Source organism: Schistocerca gregaria, chromosome 9, assembly GCF_023897955.1.
Source record: "Schistocerca gregaria isolate iqSchGreg1 chromosome 9, iqSchGreg1.2, whole genome shotgun sequence".
NCBI classification, from domain to species: domain Eukaryota; kingdom Metazoa; phylum Arthropoda; class Insecta; order Orthoptera; family Acrididae; genus Schistocerca; species Schistocerca gregaria.
Window position 1 is genome coordinate 29,531,693 of NC_064928.1, and position 18,171 is coordinate 29,549,863.

General features: G+C 38.4%; 1 protein-coding gene across 6 annotated transcripts in view; it reads right to left on the bottom strand.

Annotated features, from left to right (window-relative positions):
* Positions 1-18,171, bottom strand: part of LOC126292120 (zinc finger protein 701-like) — a 170,085-nt gene that overhangs the window by 151,441 nt on the left and 473 nt on the right. For 3 of the 6 annotated variants that reach the window (XM_049985951.1, XM_049985948.1, XM_049985947.1), the window contains exon 1: positions 15,490-15,580. The exons of 1 other annotated variant lie outside the window; for it this stretch is intronic. In XM_049985951.1, coding sequence (XP_049841908.1) covers positions 15,490-15,564 — 75 coding nt within the window. In that variant the 5' untranslated portion in view covers positions 15,565-15,580. 2 more of the 6 variants (XM_049985950.1, XM_049985949.1) reach the window with 1 other exon arrangement.

Here is an 18,171-nt window from a genome sequence, read left to right on the forward strand (position 1 = left end):
TTACACTTATGGTAGATAACAACAATTATCTGGAAAAGTTGAAAATATTTTAACCAGTAATGCCAATATTTTATTATCCATGATCAACTTCAAATAAATCAACATTATCTTCCTGAAACCATACACACTACGGATGCAAGAGAGGTGGTTTAATTGGAGCTAAATTAGGAGGTAACAGTCACACAATTAAAGTTTCTGGAAAAAAGAAGACTTGCACAAATTATCTGTTTATATTTTTTTAATGTTTTATCAGAAATTAATCATATGATTAATGATTACAAGATACAATGCAAATACACATACTGAAAACAACAAGAAATGGTTCCCATTTCTACTCTACATTGATACTCTGAAAGTGACTGTGTGGTGCACAGCAGAGGGAACCGTGTGATGCTACTAGTCATTCCCTCCCCTCTTCTACTCACAAATAGAGCGAAGGAGGAACAACAGTCTGTACGCCTCCATATGAACCCTACTTTCTCGGTCCTTACATACAATGTGTGTTGGCAGTAGGATCATTTGGCAGTAAGATTCAAATGCCAGTTCTCTAAATTATCTCAGTAGTGTTCCTTGAAGAGAACATCGCCTTCCCTCCAGGAATTCCCATTTGAGTTCGCGAAGCATCTCCATATCACTTAGTTGTTCGAATCTACCAGTAACAAACCTAGCAGCCCGGCTCTGAACTGCTTCAATGTCCTCCTTCAATCTCCCAAACACTGGAGCAGTCTCAAGAACAGGTTGCACCAGCATCCTATATGTGGTCTCCTTCACAGAAGAACCACTTTCATAAAATTCTCGCAATAAACCATTTGCCTTCCCTAACACAGTTCTCACATGCTCATTCCATTTCATATCACTTTGCAACTTTACACCCAGATATTTAAATGACTTGACTGTGTCAAGCATGACACTACAAACATTACAAATTTGTTCTCCCTACTCATCCTCATTAATCAACATTTTCCACATTTGGAGACAGCTGCCCTACAGTCACTCATCTTCGACACCTTATTATATACCACAGCATCACTAGCAAACAACCACAGATTGCTACTCACCCTGTCCATCAAATGATTTATGTATATAGAGATAAACAGCAGTCCCATCACACTTCCCTTGGGTCCTCCTAATGATACCCTCAACTCTGACAAACACTTGCCATCGAGGGCAATGTACTGGGTTCTATTACTTAAGAGGTCTTCAAGCCACTCACATATCTGAACTCACTATGTATGCTCATACCTTCACTGACAGCCTGCAATGGAGCACTAAGGTAAATGCTTTCTGAAAATCTAGAAATATGGACTCGACCTGTTGCTCTTCATCCATAGTCCTCAGTATATTATGTGAGAAAAGGACAAGCTGAGTTTTGCAGGAGCGATGCTTTCTAAAATCACACTGATCATAGACATAAGGTTCTCAATCTCAAGAATGTTTATAATGTTCGAACTGAAAATTATTATTATTAAGACATATGATAGGATACACAAGAGATTTTTCTGGCCAGGTGTATTTAGAAGTGTCCATCACTATGTATCGCACTGTCAAGAGTGCCAGAGGAGAAAGGCAGTTCCTGAGAAACCATCTGGCTGACATACCAATTCCACCAGCCAAAATGCCTTTCCGGCATGTTGGGATTGACCTCCTCATACAATTTCCAATGTCTGCTAGTGGAAATGGATGGATTATTGTTTGCACTGATTATCTGACTTTGCTACTCAATTTCTTCTGAGACTATGCTCCCTCCTTCAGAGAACAGCGTCGTATGGTGGTTATGATACTGGATTGTTGCATGGAGGGTAGTGAGTTCAAAACTCACCTGAACTGTAAAATTTTAATTTCTATATTCGGTTCGAGTACATTCTAGAAGTACCCACAAATGGCAAGAATCATTGTACTGGAATGTTCAGTAGCTGTGTATATATCATACGTGTTCTGGCCAGAGGTAGTTCGCTCTGCTCTCTTGTATGTGCAAGTGCCGAATAAACCTTCGTTAAGTGAAGTTAGTATTCGTCATTCATCTACTTACACCTTCCTCTACGTGACAATATTTTTGTCAAGTGGAATGAACGCTTCACCTCCTATGGCCTCTAATCCGTCTTTCCGATATAGATTCCACGACTCGCATCGGGTTTCAGTCAGCTCTCAGTCCCAAGAATAATTTTAGTGCAAAAACTTTCCTGCAGGGCAACAAAATCAGGAACTTTATTACAAATCATTCTGCAGTTTAATGATAAAACTTTGAAAGTTGAAGTGTCTTTACTCTGAACGCTGTCTGCCTTCCCTTGCTGTGTATCAACTGTGAATGTTGATCTGAGCACCTCAAGCTACTGCCTAGCCTAAAAAAACCATCATGTGCACTCCACAAGTACTCTGCTACCTGAGTAGCTGCTTCCTTTCTGTGGTGTGTTTCTGACTAATCACGAGGAACCGTACAAATCCCCACCCAATAATGCAGATGTAGAAATTTGCAGTGTAGACCATCACGGAGTCGACGAAGCCTTTGACTGAGACCCTGCACTTGGCTCTGAGCTAAAGCACCCCAATCATCTCTGGGAACAATGCCACAAATTTCGAGCTCTGATTGCACCCCACGTGCGAGGCCAACATTCTTCACCACCTCCGCCAGCCATCTGTATGAACTGAGGATGGCCTCAGAACCCATGCACCAGGTGTCATTGATGCCATCACGAGCCACAACTTGAAGACATCACACTGCAGGGTGCACACTGGATAGCTACAGGCAACATCGCCTCCACATCTCAGACGAGGCCCTCTCGCAGACACACTGAGCGCACATTGGCTTTCTTTCCAGCCCCGAATGCTATCTGCCTAAGGGGCTCCATATCGCACCTAACACTGAGCTTTAGATAATTAGTAAACCCCTGCCCCTAAGTGTCTACTATGACTGTGCTGAAGGAGCAGCCATTTGTCCACTCGTAGGGTGAATGGGCGAAGCCAGGCAACCATTCTACACACTGGCCCTCCACCGCAAGTGACACAAACGCGTTGCCACTCGATCTGTGTGAGGTTGGATCCACTGTGTCGGGTACACCGTGAGGTGCCCTGGAAGCAGAGCCCGTGGGTACAACAAGCAACACCTGAGGTGTCCCACACGACACGACAGATTCTCCGTCATCACCACACCCCGAGGCAACAGCCAAAAGGCGACTAACCTTAGCAAAGAGCACATTCAGCTGTTTGTGAACTATAGCCAGTTCCTCCTCCATCTGCACACAGCATGCACACGTCCTAACCATACTAGAAAGACTAATTGAGGTAGTAAACTATAAAACCAGACAGAATCCCATATATGTAATTTGCTACCTTCCTTATGTGTCACCAACAGACCCAGATGCATTAATGAGCTATGCAGCTCCCTCTTCAGTGAGCAACTATTGCGTTATGGACTGAATGAATTCGTCCTTACAAAAACCCAAAATTGAACAGAAACAAATGTACAAAATTTAATAAATAATCTTTGAAGAAAACAAAGAAAAAGATAAAAACTTAACCTGTCACTCTGCAGGTGTGAATCTGCTGAGAACTGCTGCCCGACTGACAGTTTGGCATAACAAACTGCTAAAGCACATTGTCTCAGGAAATATCGCAACAGTTTATTTTGGCAAAAGTATACTTTTACTATCTCAGTAGTATTAATCTACTCATATCTAGTTTCAATCGTATATAATGATCATCTTTATATCTGGGCATTCACAATTTGTGAGCGGTCATTGGTCAGCCAAGTCACAAATTACACAATAAAGGTTTCCTAGATGGCATCAGCATCAAACCCTCAATAACATTTCAGTCTCTTATTACTCATAATATGTTTATACAAACAGGAACAGTTATCAAGGGTTTAAGGCTAGTGTTTGGGAATTTCTTTATACTCACTCCTGACTGATAACATTTTACTAAAAGAATTTGATTCATCATCACTTTCGTGAACACTGCGATCTGGATACAATCGTTATAAACAACTGAAATGATTCATTAGCCATTTATATCACACGTCAGACTGTAAAAAATAAACTGACCCTGTAACAAACTGTATTAGGCATTGAAACCTGAGATTAGATGGGTGATCTTGAAGGATCATATCTTCACAAATCAACTTGTCAATTTCTTTTGATTTGGGGTTCAATGTGTCACAGTTTGTATTTCTTACTAAAGATTTTTCCAAAGTTACCTCTTGTTACAGAAAGTTCTCAAGAAATTCCAGTTTTCCTCTTTGCAGCAGACACATCTGGGATGATTTGTGAACAGCGCCAGTCATTGCTCTACAATGGCCTGAGCAAGCTTTGGACGTGGCAATGATCCTCTACCACCTGGGGTATAGAGCTGGAATCGCAGCAGTCACTGCTCGAGGATTTGATTTTTCGTGTTTCAAGCTCAAAGTCTGAACTTTCAGTAAAAGCTCCAGTTGAGAACTATAAGAGCCAAAGGTGCAACGTTAATTGGAAGCTATGTTATGCCACTAATACAACATTCAGTGCTGGTACCTAATTTGTCCATATTCAAGCATAATAAGCAACAATTTTTCTTACAATATCTAACAGGGTCAGGAATTATAATGCAAAAATCAGAAAGGCTTTATGTAAAGGTATTTTGTTTTTTATGCACAAAATGTAACACAATTTCCTGGCTGCACCTGTGTACTTTCTGTGACTACAGGGTCCATTTCTGAGGAAAGGAGGCTGTCTTCAGCCTGGACTTGAAGGGCCGGCTTTCCCTAAACCTCCCAAATTGACAGTGGTGTGAGCACAGAAGGCTGACTCAGGATCTAGCCCACGATGGCCTTTGCAGAAAAGCTTGTAAGTATCCTGACAGGAAGTGGCAGCTTACAGAAGCACAGTAAGTGGGAGCAGGAAATGTCCAATGAAAATGCCGATATTCTGCTCCTAATTCTGACTGGCTGACACGCCTAATGTTAAATAATTTTTGGCAGTAGTTTGGATCTTGCAAAGAAAACCAAGGAATTATCTGGAAGCCCTCTTGGGGTATAGAAGTCTCTCACTCTCTGGGATGGGGTTGGTATTTCTTTGGTGTATTTGGAGGAGTCATAGGAGGGTAATACTTTGAGATGAACCAAGTTATTTCTTGTAGTATGGAAAATTGAAAGATTCTGAAAGTGTATGCTTCTGCATGGTGATGGATTTTGGGTTGAACCATTCCACTTCTCTAAGTGTGTGTTGTAGTTTAGCAAATTTGCAGGCACTCAATAGGAAGAGGCCTCATATTAAGTTTTGGAATGAAGTAGCTTGTTGGACATTTAGTGTACAAGACAGATTTGGTGAGGTTTCCATTAAAGCCAATAAATTATGCTCATTTCTCTGGAAACTGAAGTCTGTTGTTTTTGTGCGACTCTTTCCCTTTTGATTTTTGACCATATTATCACCAGAAGCTGCTAGGAGCCTGCTGGACATTGGGGTAATGGATTGCTTTCAGTGAACATATTCCAGTGCAGAGGTCAGATCTTTGAATATTTTTAAGAGTAGTTGCATAGCTGCAGGAGTTTGATTCAATGACTTGATTCATACTGACAGGTTGTATAGGACTAGGACTTCAACATGTATAATCAGGAACTGCTTTTGAGAAAATCAAGTTTGAAAATTTTAGGCATGCTTATAGCCTGTACAGTTGCTAGTACTGAAGTGTTCCTCAGCCTGGCAGGTAAGTTCTTAGTTTTACGAGTGTAAGATACATGGACTGAAGAGGGAGAGATCTGAACTACATCTGTGTATGATATTTATTTACATTTAAGGAAGTTTGTCACTATTTGTCAGTTCCATGTTACAAGGATATTTCACTCTAGCCATTTTGTAAAGTTCTCTCAGACAGTTAATTCAATTCATTTGGCAGTAAATTATAAATTATTCCTATCTCAATACATAAGCTACTGGCTATCAAAGTCAGCCTTCTACTGACCATATGAAAGAGTTTTTCTTTACTCTCATTACTGTTCATAAAACTTAAACAACATAAACAGCGATAGTATTAAAACTAATAAACATATTCGTGTTTGACTTTAATTCTTCAATAATTTTCACATGTCTCTTCGTATATTTGTCAGTTATCACCTCACAATACAATTCCACAAGACAGAAAGGGGTAGATTAAGACAAACTATACAGTTCTCAATGCATCAGTAGCAACATTTATTATTATCATTTTACTGTTTACACTAAACTGTGTTTGTACATTGATATGACTGATTTTTACAGGCCATCAAGGAAAAGTGTCTAATATATTGACAAGTGGTAGCAATCATCAAGACCAGAAACAATTTTCCATAAATGTGGATGCAGAAAAGCATACTTTCTGAGATCTGAACAGATGTTCACAAAAAGAGCTGAAAGCCATTTGTGGATATGAACACAGTCATTGCTTGGTGCTCCATCCATTGAATCAATTGAGTCACATTTTTTGTCTGTCGGTATCATTGTACTACTTATACTGTTTCAGAACTAAGCCTGTTGTGGGGTCCAAGTGGTATTGTACAGTAGTCTCAGTTGTGTCAGTGTGCGATACCGTACAGTAAATTACTCACGGCTCTGCGTATGTATCATGTTGTCTTCTTATTTAAACATATTATGTCACTTCAGTGTTCACTGTTATTGTGCTGTTTGTATGTACAAATGTGAATGATAACATCCATTTTGTTTCTATTTTTTACCACTTGTATGGAACAGAACCCTAATTTTACTCAAGTTGTAAAGGTGGATATGACTTTCTGCTACGGTTCAGTGAGTGGAACACTGCCATTGCTCTATGGTCAAGGTTCCCTGGCACTCCAAACGATAGACAGGGTTTCAATTTGGACCCTCAAAACTGAGGATCTTGTGCTATACTTGGGGGACAAGTATCCTAATACCAGAATAAAAGAATTTGTGGACAGTATGAAGCATATTCTTGTCCGAGCAGCAATTCATGAATAATTTCTGTATCCATACCATCTTCGGTGCATGCAGACACTAAGGCCACAATACGACTGTGGCGGACTCCAGTTCTGCCAATAGCTCTCTCAAAAATTGTTGTGCAGACCCACTATTTACATTCAACAAGGTTAACTTACAGACTGCTCTAACCTCTTCCATTTTCTTCGTATTTATAGTATTTGAAGTTCAGTGCCCAGCACCAATTTCATAAAACAGTAAGAAGCCATTTTCACAAAGTGTGTTATTTTAAATTGTGGGCAACTGCAGCCAAATCTCCACATTTTGAATGACATGATCTGCACTGGCTGTATAATACTTTTAGTAAAAGTCGTGACCAGTTCCGTGTCAATCAAAGATGCATCTTCAGGTGAGAGAGATTCTTTAACAATTCATAGCAGAAAGCTAACTGCCTTAGAGCCACTCCCCATTATTCACATCAAATCAAACTCAGTGCTATGAGTGATAGTCCATAGTTGAAATGAAGTGGATACCAGAACAGTGCCACAGGTGGGAAAGGGGAACCCAGAGCAGTCACTGCTGCCTTGCCTGCTGTTGATGCTGCTCAGTCATGATTCTGCTGTCCCCTTCATTTTAACTGTGAGCTACCACTTTTGGCACATACAAGTTTATAACCTGATGTGGATGATTGGAAGAGGCTCCAAGGCAGTTAGCTTTTCATTGTGACTTGTTAAAAAAGGATATCACCTGAGGATGTGTCTTCAATTGGTGCAAAATTGGTCGCAATTTTTAATTTTGAAAAATATCGCCATTGCAGATTGGACGACTGTTAACTACAGAACATTTCTTTTTTTAGTAACCAGCTTCAGTCTGTGGTCTCCATTACCTCTAACTCACTGACAAATAAACTAAAATTATCTGATCCTGAATTAAGTTCCTTGCAGTACATTTAACTATACACTGAAATTAAGTAATGGTAATGAATAAATTGAATGTCCATGACTTAGTTTGTGAACAAAAAGCATCAGAAATAAACAAGACCAGATAGCAATGATATTTCATCACCAATGACAACTACGTCAATCTAGTTAAATGCTGAATCTAAAGTGTCTGAAATCTATCTGCAATACTCTAAATTTTAACAGGAAGTGGCACAGATATAAACTGGTGAACATTTAGAAGCAAAATATTTTTGTAAATATATGTAAATTTTTAAAAATTGTCAGTGTGTGTACCATGTAATCTAGAAGCAATTATTGTAATTGTCAGTTTGAGTAGACCATTGCTTTTCATAATTTGTTGTTAGTACACTCTACACAAGCATCCACCTGTCGCTGCCTCTGACCGTTAGTGGATAATTTGACTTGTCCCACATCCTTGAAAGCTCTCTTCACGAGGGGATTAACAGAACACAATGATTGAATGACTGGGAATGAAGGAATGAATGATCACTGTTTCTCTAGAAGTGTAGGGACCTTCCCATCATGAACTGTTCTGCTAGATACATACCCATCCAGTGTTTAGTGAACGATTCCTCTAAATTTGATTCACAGTTCCTTTAAGCAGCTCCTACTCAGATGTAAATGTTTCATGTTCTTCCATCGGATATAATATTGCTGCATCCCTATCCAGTTTACCAAATATGTAAACCTTTGTGTGTGTTTCAGTTCAACTTTGCACTTCTGTCGTCATTGTCATTACTACTGCCTCCTGCTGATTGATACCCCTGTCAATGTGAACACCATCAAAGTAGTTACATCTATTAGTTGCCAATAGTTCTATATGACACTCCACTGCCATTCTGAACTATCTGTTGTAGTTGGTTATCATAGAGGGCATTTCATAGCATTTCTTGGGAGTCTTTACTGGCCCACCACTTATAAAATTGAATTATCTCAATCAATTGTTAGATGATTAGTCTCCTTTTAATGATGGCAATATGATTGGGTAATGTATATGCCACTTGGCTGAGGTTTTCTCTAAAAATTTTGTTTTGCATCTGGTAGTGAGTCAGACATCCGGTAGAAAGAAACAAAAGTTCATGCTCACTGTTTATACTGAGTCTTGCCTAAACAGACTTGCATGGACCATCAATTTCCATCATAGATCACAGTGTACTTAGTTTTTTGTCTACTGCAACATATGCTTCATTTTTGTTTCCCATAAGCCTATCCTTTCGGTATTACTTATCCCATCTCGTTGCTGCCAATTCTGGGTTTTGGCCACTTATCTTATGCTTTGACATTAGGATTTTAATCATTTCACATGTGGAAACCATAGGTTTGGGTCTTCCTTGAATACTTTGTGGCCCCCTTCAGCTCTCGTTATCTGGACTAGTAGCTGAGTTGCCTAACCGAAAGAATTCTTCTGTGCATCTACCCAGGTAGCTGCTTCTGTTGTGTAGAGCACAGCATTCCTGTGTAGGTGGACCCTACTGTTCTTAACCCTATGGCTGAAAGGCCCCTGTACATGATCAAACAATTCATCAAATTTTACTATGTTTGCCAAATATTTGACTGTGTACAGTTCTGCTTGTCATGTTTGTCAAACACAGCAAGTATCACAGAAATCTCGACTGACGGAAAATTTGAGAAGATGGCAGGCACTGTGTTGATGTTTCACCACAAATGTTCGATGAAAAAGTTTTATTACAATTGATACCACCGTTTCCACAAATACAGAACCTACAATGAAGAATAAATACAAAATAGCAATGGCAATTACCAAAATGGTAGAGGTGTAGCACAGTCTCCAGCAGTATATTATGCAGGAAGATGTTAAGAAGAAAATCAATATTCTGCACACAAAATGCAGCAGGGAGTGTAATAAAATTAATACACACAAGTTTTCCTTTTCTTCCATGGATGATGTAGCCTACATTTTACCACATTCTGGTATTTTAATGAACTGTCAGAAGAGAACTAAGAAGAGAAAATAATTTTTTTGCATAATCATATCTTTTTTTACAGTTTTTGAGTGCAAAGAAACTCTAAACAAGTTATTAACAGTTTCTGCAGAAAGGTTCAGAGTCGTCTTATTTTAAACCATTCCCTGGCCCAGCATCTTTTAACAGAGTGCCAGAGTCAATGTTAGAAATGCCATATGAACATTTGTAGCCATTCCCACTAGTCTCAAAATACAGCATATACAAACAGCATTTGAGGTTAAACTGACACACCTTATCGGTATGTCTACAGGCTTATTGTCAAATGTGGGTTTAGATAAGTGTGAATTTGACAAACATGTATGATTATTTACAGGGCCTACAGACCATAAAGTCATAGCCTAAATTATAACAGACCCTTCAAAGCCTCTAGTTTAAAATTTCTATTCAACTAGGAATCAAAGGGGTATGAGGACAATGATGCAGGTTCACCTTAAGTGAAACTCCATGAGCAACCCTGATCTTCTCCACCTTCTCTGCCATTTACTCCAAGACTGAACTCACATCCCAGAAGATTGATTGATTGATTTATTTATTTATTTATTAATCCATGTAACAATTTACATGTTGTGGATTTCGTCAGCAAAATCATATACAATACACCTACAATTTATACACACAAAATTAATATTTACATACATTTTTAAGGTATCTTACATTAGTTTTATATCCTTATGTAATTTTCTTATAGTACTGAAGAATTCTGGATTTCATATTACAATTTTTTTCTTGTGTATTACAATCTAGGCTACTTTAATTACACTACGTGTTTTAATTCAGATAGTCCATTACCGTGCAATAACTTTTATTTAATAAGAAATTTTTAGTTTGGTTTTGAACTTTCCAATTGTGTCAATATCTCTTATATTTTGGGGTAATTTATTATACAATTTAATGGCATTGTACAACAAGCTCTGCTGAGTTTTAACTTTATTTTTCCTCTCTAGGTGCAGATTGTATTGTTTTCTAGCTTCATAGCTGTGTACTAAAGAATTTTTAACATGGCACTCAAGATTTATTTTTTTTTATTTTTATTTTTTTTTACATACATAATACTTTGAAGAATGTATTCAGAGGGGACAGTTAGGATTTCCAGCTTTTGGAAATGTTCAAGGCAGTGAGCCCTACTGCCACTCTTTGTTATTATACAAATTGCTCTTTTCTGTAATTTGAAAACTATTGGAATATTTTTACAGTTGACTCCCCAAAATATTATTCCATAGGTAATAACAGAGTGGATATGAGAAAAATATACAGATGTGACACATGTAGTATCACACACTGCAGTCAGAATTCTAAGAGCTTAGCATGCAGTAGCGATTCTGTTACGAAGTATTTTAATGTTCTTCCCACTTTAACTGACTGTCAACATGCATACCAAGAAATTTTATGTAGTCTACACGTTCCATAGCTTCATCATTTAACTTAAAGTTGTTGTAGTGTGGTTTTTTGCAGACATAGAAGTTAACTTTTTTTTATTATTATTGGATGCCCACTCACATACACTGTTTAGTGTTTGCTCGGCTTTTTCTTCCAGTGCATCTGGTAATTTGTCACTGATTATAGAACATTTGAGTCATCTGCAAACAATATTGTTTGTCTATGCTTGATGCTCTGTGGGAAGTCATTTATGTAAATGAGGAATAGTATTGGGCCAAGGACACTACCCTGACGGACACCTATATTTACATCATTTGGGTCTGAAGTATACTTTACAATATAGTTTGAACAACTTGAAATAGGTGAGATTTCAGTTATCTGTCTTCTATTTTTTAGATATGACTGGAACCACTTTTTCACAAGTCCCCCTATTCTCAGTTCATCTAACTTATTTAAAAATATGTTGTGGTCTACTGTATCAAACGCTTTAGTTAGATCAAGAAATATACCTGTTGTGTAGTTCCCTTTACCTAACGCTTCTAGAATGTGTTTTGTGAAGTGTGCTGTTGATTCTGTGCTTTTCCCTGATCTAAATCCAAACTGGTCAACAGACAGTAAGTTGTATTTATTTAAATAATTCATTAGCCTATCTTTCATAATAGTTTCTAATATTTTTGCAAAGCATGAGAGTAGAGAAATTGGCCTATAATATTCAATTTTTCCTGCATCACCTTTTTTGAAGAGAGGTAGTAATTTAGCATATTTTAAATAGTCTGGAAAGGAGCTCTGCTTGAAAGATTGATTTATAATATCAACTAAAGGTGGAAATAGGCTCTTGATACAGTCCTTAATTAGGAAAACGGGGACTTCATTCAGACCAGCTGAGTTTTTGTTTTTCAGTTTGCTGACTGCTTTGTAGACTACTTCTTGTGTTGTAGGGAATAACACCATTGAGTGTGATACAGCATTATTTGGCTTTTTGACTTGAGGGGCTGTTAGAAACATTTCCATAATTTTATACCTATGCTACTAAAATAATCATTTATATAATTTTACAAATATATTGGGTCTTTTATTAGAGTCACTTCCTCTTTGATTTTCAAGTTTGACAGATTCATTTTCCTGGTACCAGTTCCCTGCTTTACAATCTTCCATACTGCCTTATTTTTGTTTTCAGCAGAGAGCACCAGTTTGGAGTTATGAGCTTTCTTTGCCGCAATCAATATTTTCCTATATGTTTTCCTATATCTTTTATAAAACAGTGAGAAAGAAGGATTAGTTTGGCTGTGTTTAATGGAGCTCAGGTACTTAAGTGTTTCAGACGATTTTTTGATGCCTTTTGTGGCCCACTTGTTTTTTTTTTCTGCTGTTGATAATGGACATAACACTTCAGGAAATGTTTCTTCAAAATTTAATTTAAACAATGTCATGAAATTTTTGAATTTTTCATTTGCATCTACCTCTGAGTATACTGAGTCCCATGTTTATCCTGCTATCTGTTTGGCAAACTCATATCTACTTTGTTTAGAAAAAAATTGTCTGTAAATGTACATTTTCTTTGTTTCTTCTGGAGCCACTTTTACATTAATGATTTGACCTGAGTGATCAGACAATCCTAGCTCTGCAACCACCACCTCACAGTTTTCTTTGCCTAAATCTGTTAATACCTGATCAACAGCTGTCTTTGAGTATTTTGTTATTCTTGTTGCACTGTTAACCATTGGAACTTTGCTGCAACATACACAACTTTCTGCAGCTGGCTGCAGGTATTCCCTCAATGCCTTTAGAACAGCCTCCTCAACATGTTTAATGACACCCACCCCCTCTTTCACAACACCTGCTGCTGCTGCTTCCCTAAGGTGTAGCATTATTTGAAGTACATTCAAACTATCAAGGATAACATACTGCACCCCATTTGAACATGTTTTCTCTGACAGCAACCTCCCTAACAGGTGAAATTTGTCGAAGTAGCTCAGTTTCAAATTACATTGTAAGTGGTACACGTGTAGTACCATGATTGTCCCCCCCATACCTGCCTCCCATGTACAAAGGCCTACACCTGCCACAGACTCATCAGCAAGTCGAGTCACTGTGTAGTGACAGGTAAGTACTGTATTTCTTGGAGAGGAGACGGTATCTATGGGAGAGAACAGTACTTTAAGTACCTCTGGTATCTCTTTGATAGTTATTCCCACATACTCATTTGCAGCAGCTTTCTGGACAATTCCAACCGCTTACAAACAGCAACAAACTCATCCTTTGCACAAGAGTCGCAATAAGAAAAGGGATGGATTTTTTAGGCCTTTACTGACGTTTACTCTTTAACAAACATACTATTTAGTGGATGAAGATTATAGTGACAGATTGAGCTATAGAAAATCTTAGTGTCAGGCTGTGCTATAGTATAGCCTGAGCTTTTCATTAGGTTCAGAATTGAACTGATTTTAAGTTGGCGATGCCAACAAAGGTGATAGTGTAAGAACACAACCAACATTCTCTGCCAAGTGAAGTTTACATATTCTTTATGAAGTGATTTTTCTTTATAAGATCAGTTAGCACCATAAACAAGTTATTCCTGTTAAGTAAAATAAATGGAAACCCACGTTGGAGATGGTAGCATCACCTCAACATCCATGTGTGAATATAAAATTTTCATCCCAGTCTCTGGCTACTGTGGTCATATGTGTGAGTTGTGTGTGTGTGTGTGTGTGTGTGTGTGTGTGTGTGTGTTTGTGTGTTTGTGTGTGAGAGAGAGAGAGAGAGAGAGAGAGAGAGAGAGAGAGAGAGAGAGAGAGAGAGAGAGAGAGATTGTGTCTTTGTTGTACGTATCTGCGACTCTGCTATATGGTAAGTAGCAACTATACTTTTCTCAACATTGCTGAATACAAAATTAACAAGAATTTGTGGTTTGGCCAACAGGATTTTCCTTAAATATTCGACCTTTAAAGAATCATGTCAATACAAGCTACCTTGCTATAGTTAGCTCATAAGGGTCCATTTTTGTAAGATACTTGTAGGAGGTCCCTAAATGCAGTTTATCAATACCACTGATGTTCAATGCTGGCGGTTTTTTTTTTTTTTTTTAAATATCAAATCTTGTTAAATTTTATATGCAACACATGTTTCGCATAAAACTTCCCACAAAAAGCAAAGGCTAGGGGAATTATTGCCTGGTTAAGTGCATTCTATGCTCAAACAGGGGCTTACGTAAGATCACTAATGACACAAAAACTAGACACTCTTGTTGACAGATCTCAAGATGCTAACACTGCTTTGCTCGTGTATTTCCAGGACTGCAAGAATCTTAGAAAAATCACATGGCACCATCTGAACACAGGCTAAAGAAACACAATGAAAACTACAAACAGAGAAAATTCAAATCTGCATGTGGACTTGTTAATACACAACTCTGGCAAAAAGGAGCATTCCACATGGACCTTTAGCTGTTCAGTATGATCAATGCAAGTATGGTACAAAGTCTGTTGAAGGCAACTCATAAATATGGAAAGTCATCAAGTCTTACTTGCTGTGTCCCAGATTATAATTGAATATCTAGAACAGTATGTTATGACTAAGTGCAAGTAGCGTTCTGTTTGCAGGGTCATGTCGTGTAAGTATCTGGGAATAACGTACCAAAGTGATATGAAAAGGTGCGAGCTCGTGATGTTTGTGATAGGGGAAGTGAATGGGTGACTTAGCTTTATTGGGAGAATTTTAGGAAAGTGAGGTGTATGTGTGAAGGATAGCGCATATGGGGCACTAGTACGATTCATTCTTGAATACTGCTTTAGTTTTCGGAATCCGCTCCATGTCGAATTGAAGGAAGGCATCGAAGCAACTCAAGGCAGGCTTTTACATTTGTTGCCAGTTTGTTCGAACACCACCTAAGTATAACGGAGATGCTTCGGGAATTCAATTGGCAATCACTGAAGGGTATACGACGTTCTTTGCGAGGAAACACTACTGAGAAAATTTAGAGAACCGACATTTGTAGCTGACTGCGGTGCAATCATACTGCTGCCAACATAAATTTCGAGTAAGGGCCACAAAGATATGACAAATTACGTCTCATACAGAGGTATAAAGACAGTCATTTTTCTTTCGCTCTATTTGAGAGTCGAACAAGAAAGGAAATGACATCGTGGTTCGAGGTACCCTTCGACACACACGATTACTTGCGGTGTATGTATGTAGATGTAGACATATGAACTACTCAGAAGTAAGTTTCGTATGAACCTACTGCAATTTGTTGTAAACCATAACTACCCGATGTAAACAGTAGCAAAGTTCGCCCGGCATCTGTAGCACACTGTGTAATATTAGATCACACAGACCAAACATGTTGTTTTACGATAAAACTAACCATTTCCATCGCGAATGCTCCGAAGTTCAGCTCTTTCACAAATTTTACGCCAAAGCAGGATTACTTCTCAGATTCACAGAGCTTGAATCTACACACGTAATTCTCAATTCTGTAGTCTGTGAACTGATAACGAATTTAACTGAAGTTCCAGCGGTTGGTAAAAGGGATGCGCTATTAATCGATTAATCGTAATTATTCTGGTAATCGATTACGGCTATATCAATACGTCTTTCACGCCATTATTTTACATAATATTACCCTTATAATTAATTATTTCAATTATCTCTTTTTTCTTCTAAAGTTGACTTGCGCTTTATTACGGAAAGAAGTGCGACTGTCCCCCACACTGAATAATCCATCGTGTTGGCACGAACCGGAACATTTCGTGTCGACTGTGTTTTTTATGATTGCTACCAACATCAACGAGCTAAGAGTAGTAGTGTGGCGAAGTCTGAAGCGTCTGAATTCTCAAATAAAAGACTTAACATGTGTGTTTGGACATGAACGTCTATATTTAGTGCTTTCACATAAGCTTGCTGCTTCTGTTATTTATACCACAGCTATGGATACGTACGAGTTGTGCGAATGCGTGAGTTTACGCTTATGTTGGCATTTCCATAGCGCGCCTTTTGAACCAGTGGCCACGAAATGCGCAGACACGCCGAGTAGTGGTTACTTTCCAATAACTCTTAATACTATAGCAAAAACGGAATGAGCACCCAGTGGAAAAACGCAGAAGAGCACAATCCGCGCAAATCACAGCATACTACACTGCTGTACTAAAAGCAGATTTTCGGTCGTCCTGTACAGCAGTTGCAGCATTCTGACAAACGAGAGCCTTCGATGCCATTCTATAACCAATATACTTTATGCAGATTATTCTGGTATCTGCACATTCTGTAAGAAAAAAATTAACTCACTATTTTATAATATTTAAGATATCCGGCTGTTTAGACATGAATATTACAGTGCATCAGTGGACCATATATGTTGTCGACTATGATTTGGTGGATTCTTTGATATTCACGCTTTCTCTTTTAAGTCCGTTTTTTCTGTATCCCATCAGAAGTATGCTTTCGCTTATCTTTTTTTTTACACACGTCCAAAGCATTTTATGAAGTTCTTGGAGCCTACTAGTAACCTATTAAAGTGTAAGCCATCTTTTCTCATACACCATAAACATCTTTGGGTCGGTGAAAAAAAAAAAAAAAAAAAAAGCCCAAACCAATTGTACCGTTTCCAAATACTGCTATCGAGGACACAGTTACATTAACTCGTTTCCTGTAACGGGAACTGTACTTATTACAAGGAAATGAATCCGACAAAAAAAAAGGTTCAAATGGCTCTGAGCACTATGGGACTCAACTTCTGAGGTCATCAGTCCCCTAGAACTTAGAACTACTTAAACGTGACTAACCTAAGGACATCTCACACATCCATGCCCGAGACAGGATTTTTTTTTTTTTTTTTTTTTTTTTTTTTTTTTTTTTTTTTCATTTTGTTCTTTGTTGATCGTTGTGTTTGGTCGTTGCGGACGTCGCAAGACATCCTGTTCAAGTTCGGTGGTTGATCCTTCCACTCAGTTTTTTATTACAGAGGCCAACCGGCTCTCTGACCGAACACGCTATGCTACCGTGCCGGCATAGCGATCGCGTGGTTCCAGACTGTAGTGCCTAGAACCGCTCGGCCAATCTGGCCGGCATGAGTGCGACATGTTGGCCATATATTTCTGCAAAACTCATCGTATCTATCAACTCATGTTTAAGTCCATCTTTCCTTATACTCTTGTCACTTCTTGAGTTCTTGTTAATTTACAGGTCCTGGCTATAGCCTACATCAGTAATCAAGAACTGGATTAACTGTTTTCTGTTGTGTTAACGGCAGCAATACAAACTATGGAACTGAAATTATGTGAGCAGAGAGATATGCACTATCACGAAAAATTTTCTCAACAGAATGCTTCTCTGACTGTCGTTTGAAATGTCGGAAATTGTAGTATTTCCACAGACGATATCAAAGAGTAAATGTAGCCTGAAGACAATAAACAGAATTGCCTGTCTCTAAAATGAATCGTGCAAGCAAGTGGCATTTGCCGGGAAGTCCGCTGCAACTGTAGTTCAGAGAATCCCGTGTAGCAGTAGCAGTAGCAGCACAGTGTGCTGTGATTTGTGTGTATTCTGTTCATTTGCGTTTTTGAGTTGGTTACATTAGTATACGATATATTAGTATACGTTCAACGCAGTTACTGGAAAACAGCCACCCCCGGCCGTCTCTGCGCACAGCGCCAGTGATTCAAAAGGCACGCTGCTGAGTATTTACAGACACAAGACTATTGCATATTTTAACTCACACATAATACACTTTTTTGCAGAACTACGAAGCAAAAACTTAACCAACTATTGAATTTATTACGTTTACTTTTCAAGTACATTATTTCACTTAGCAGACTGGCAATGGCAAGGAAAGCGTTTCTGAAGAAGAGAAATTTGTTAACATCGAGTATAGATTTAAGTGTCAGGAAGTCGTTTCTGAAAGTATTTGTATGGAGTGTAGCCATGTATGGAAGTGAAACATGGACGATAACT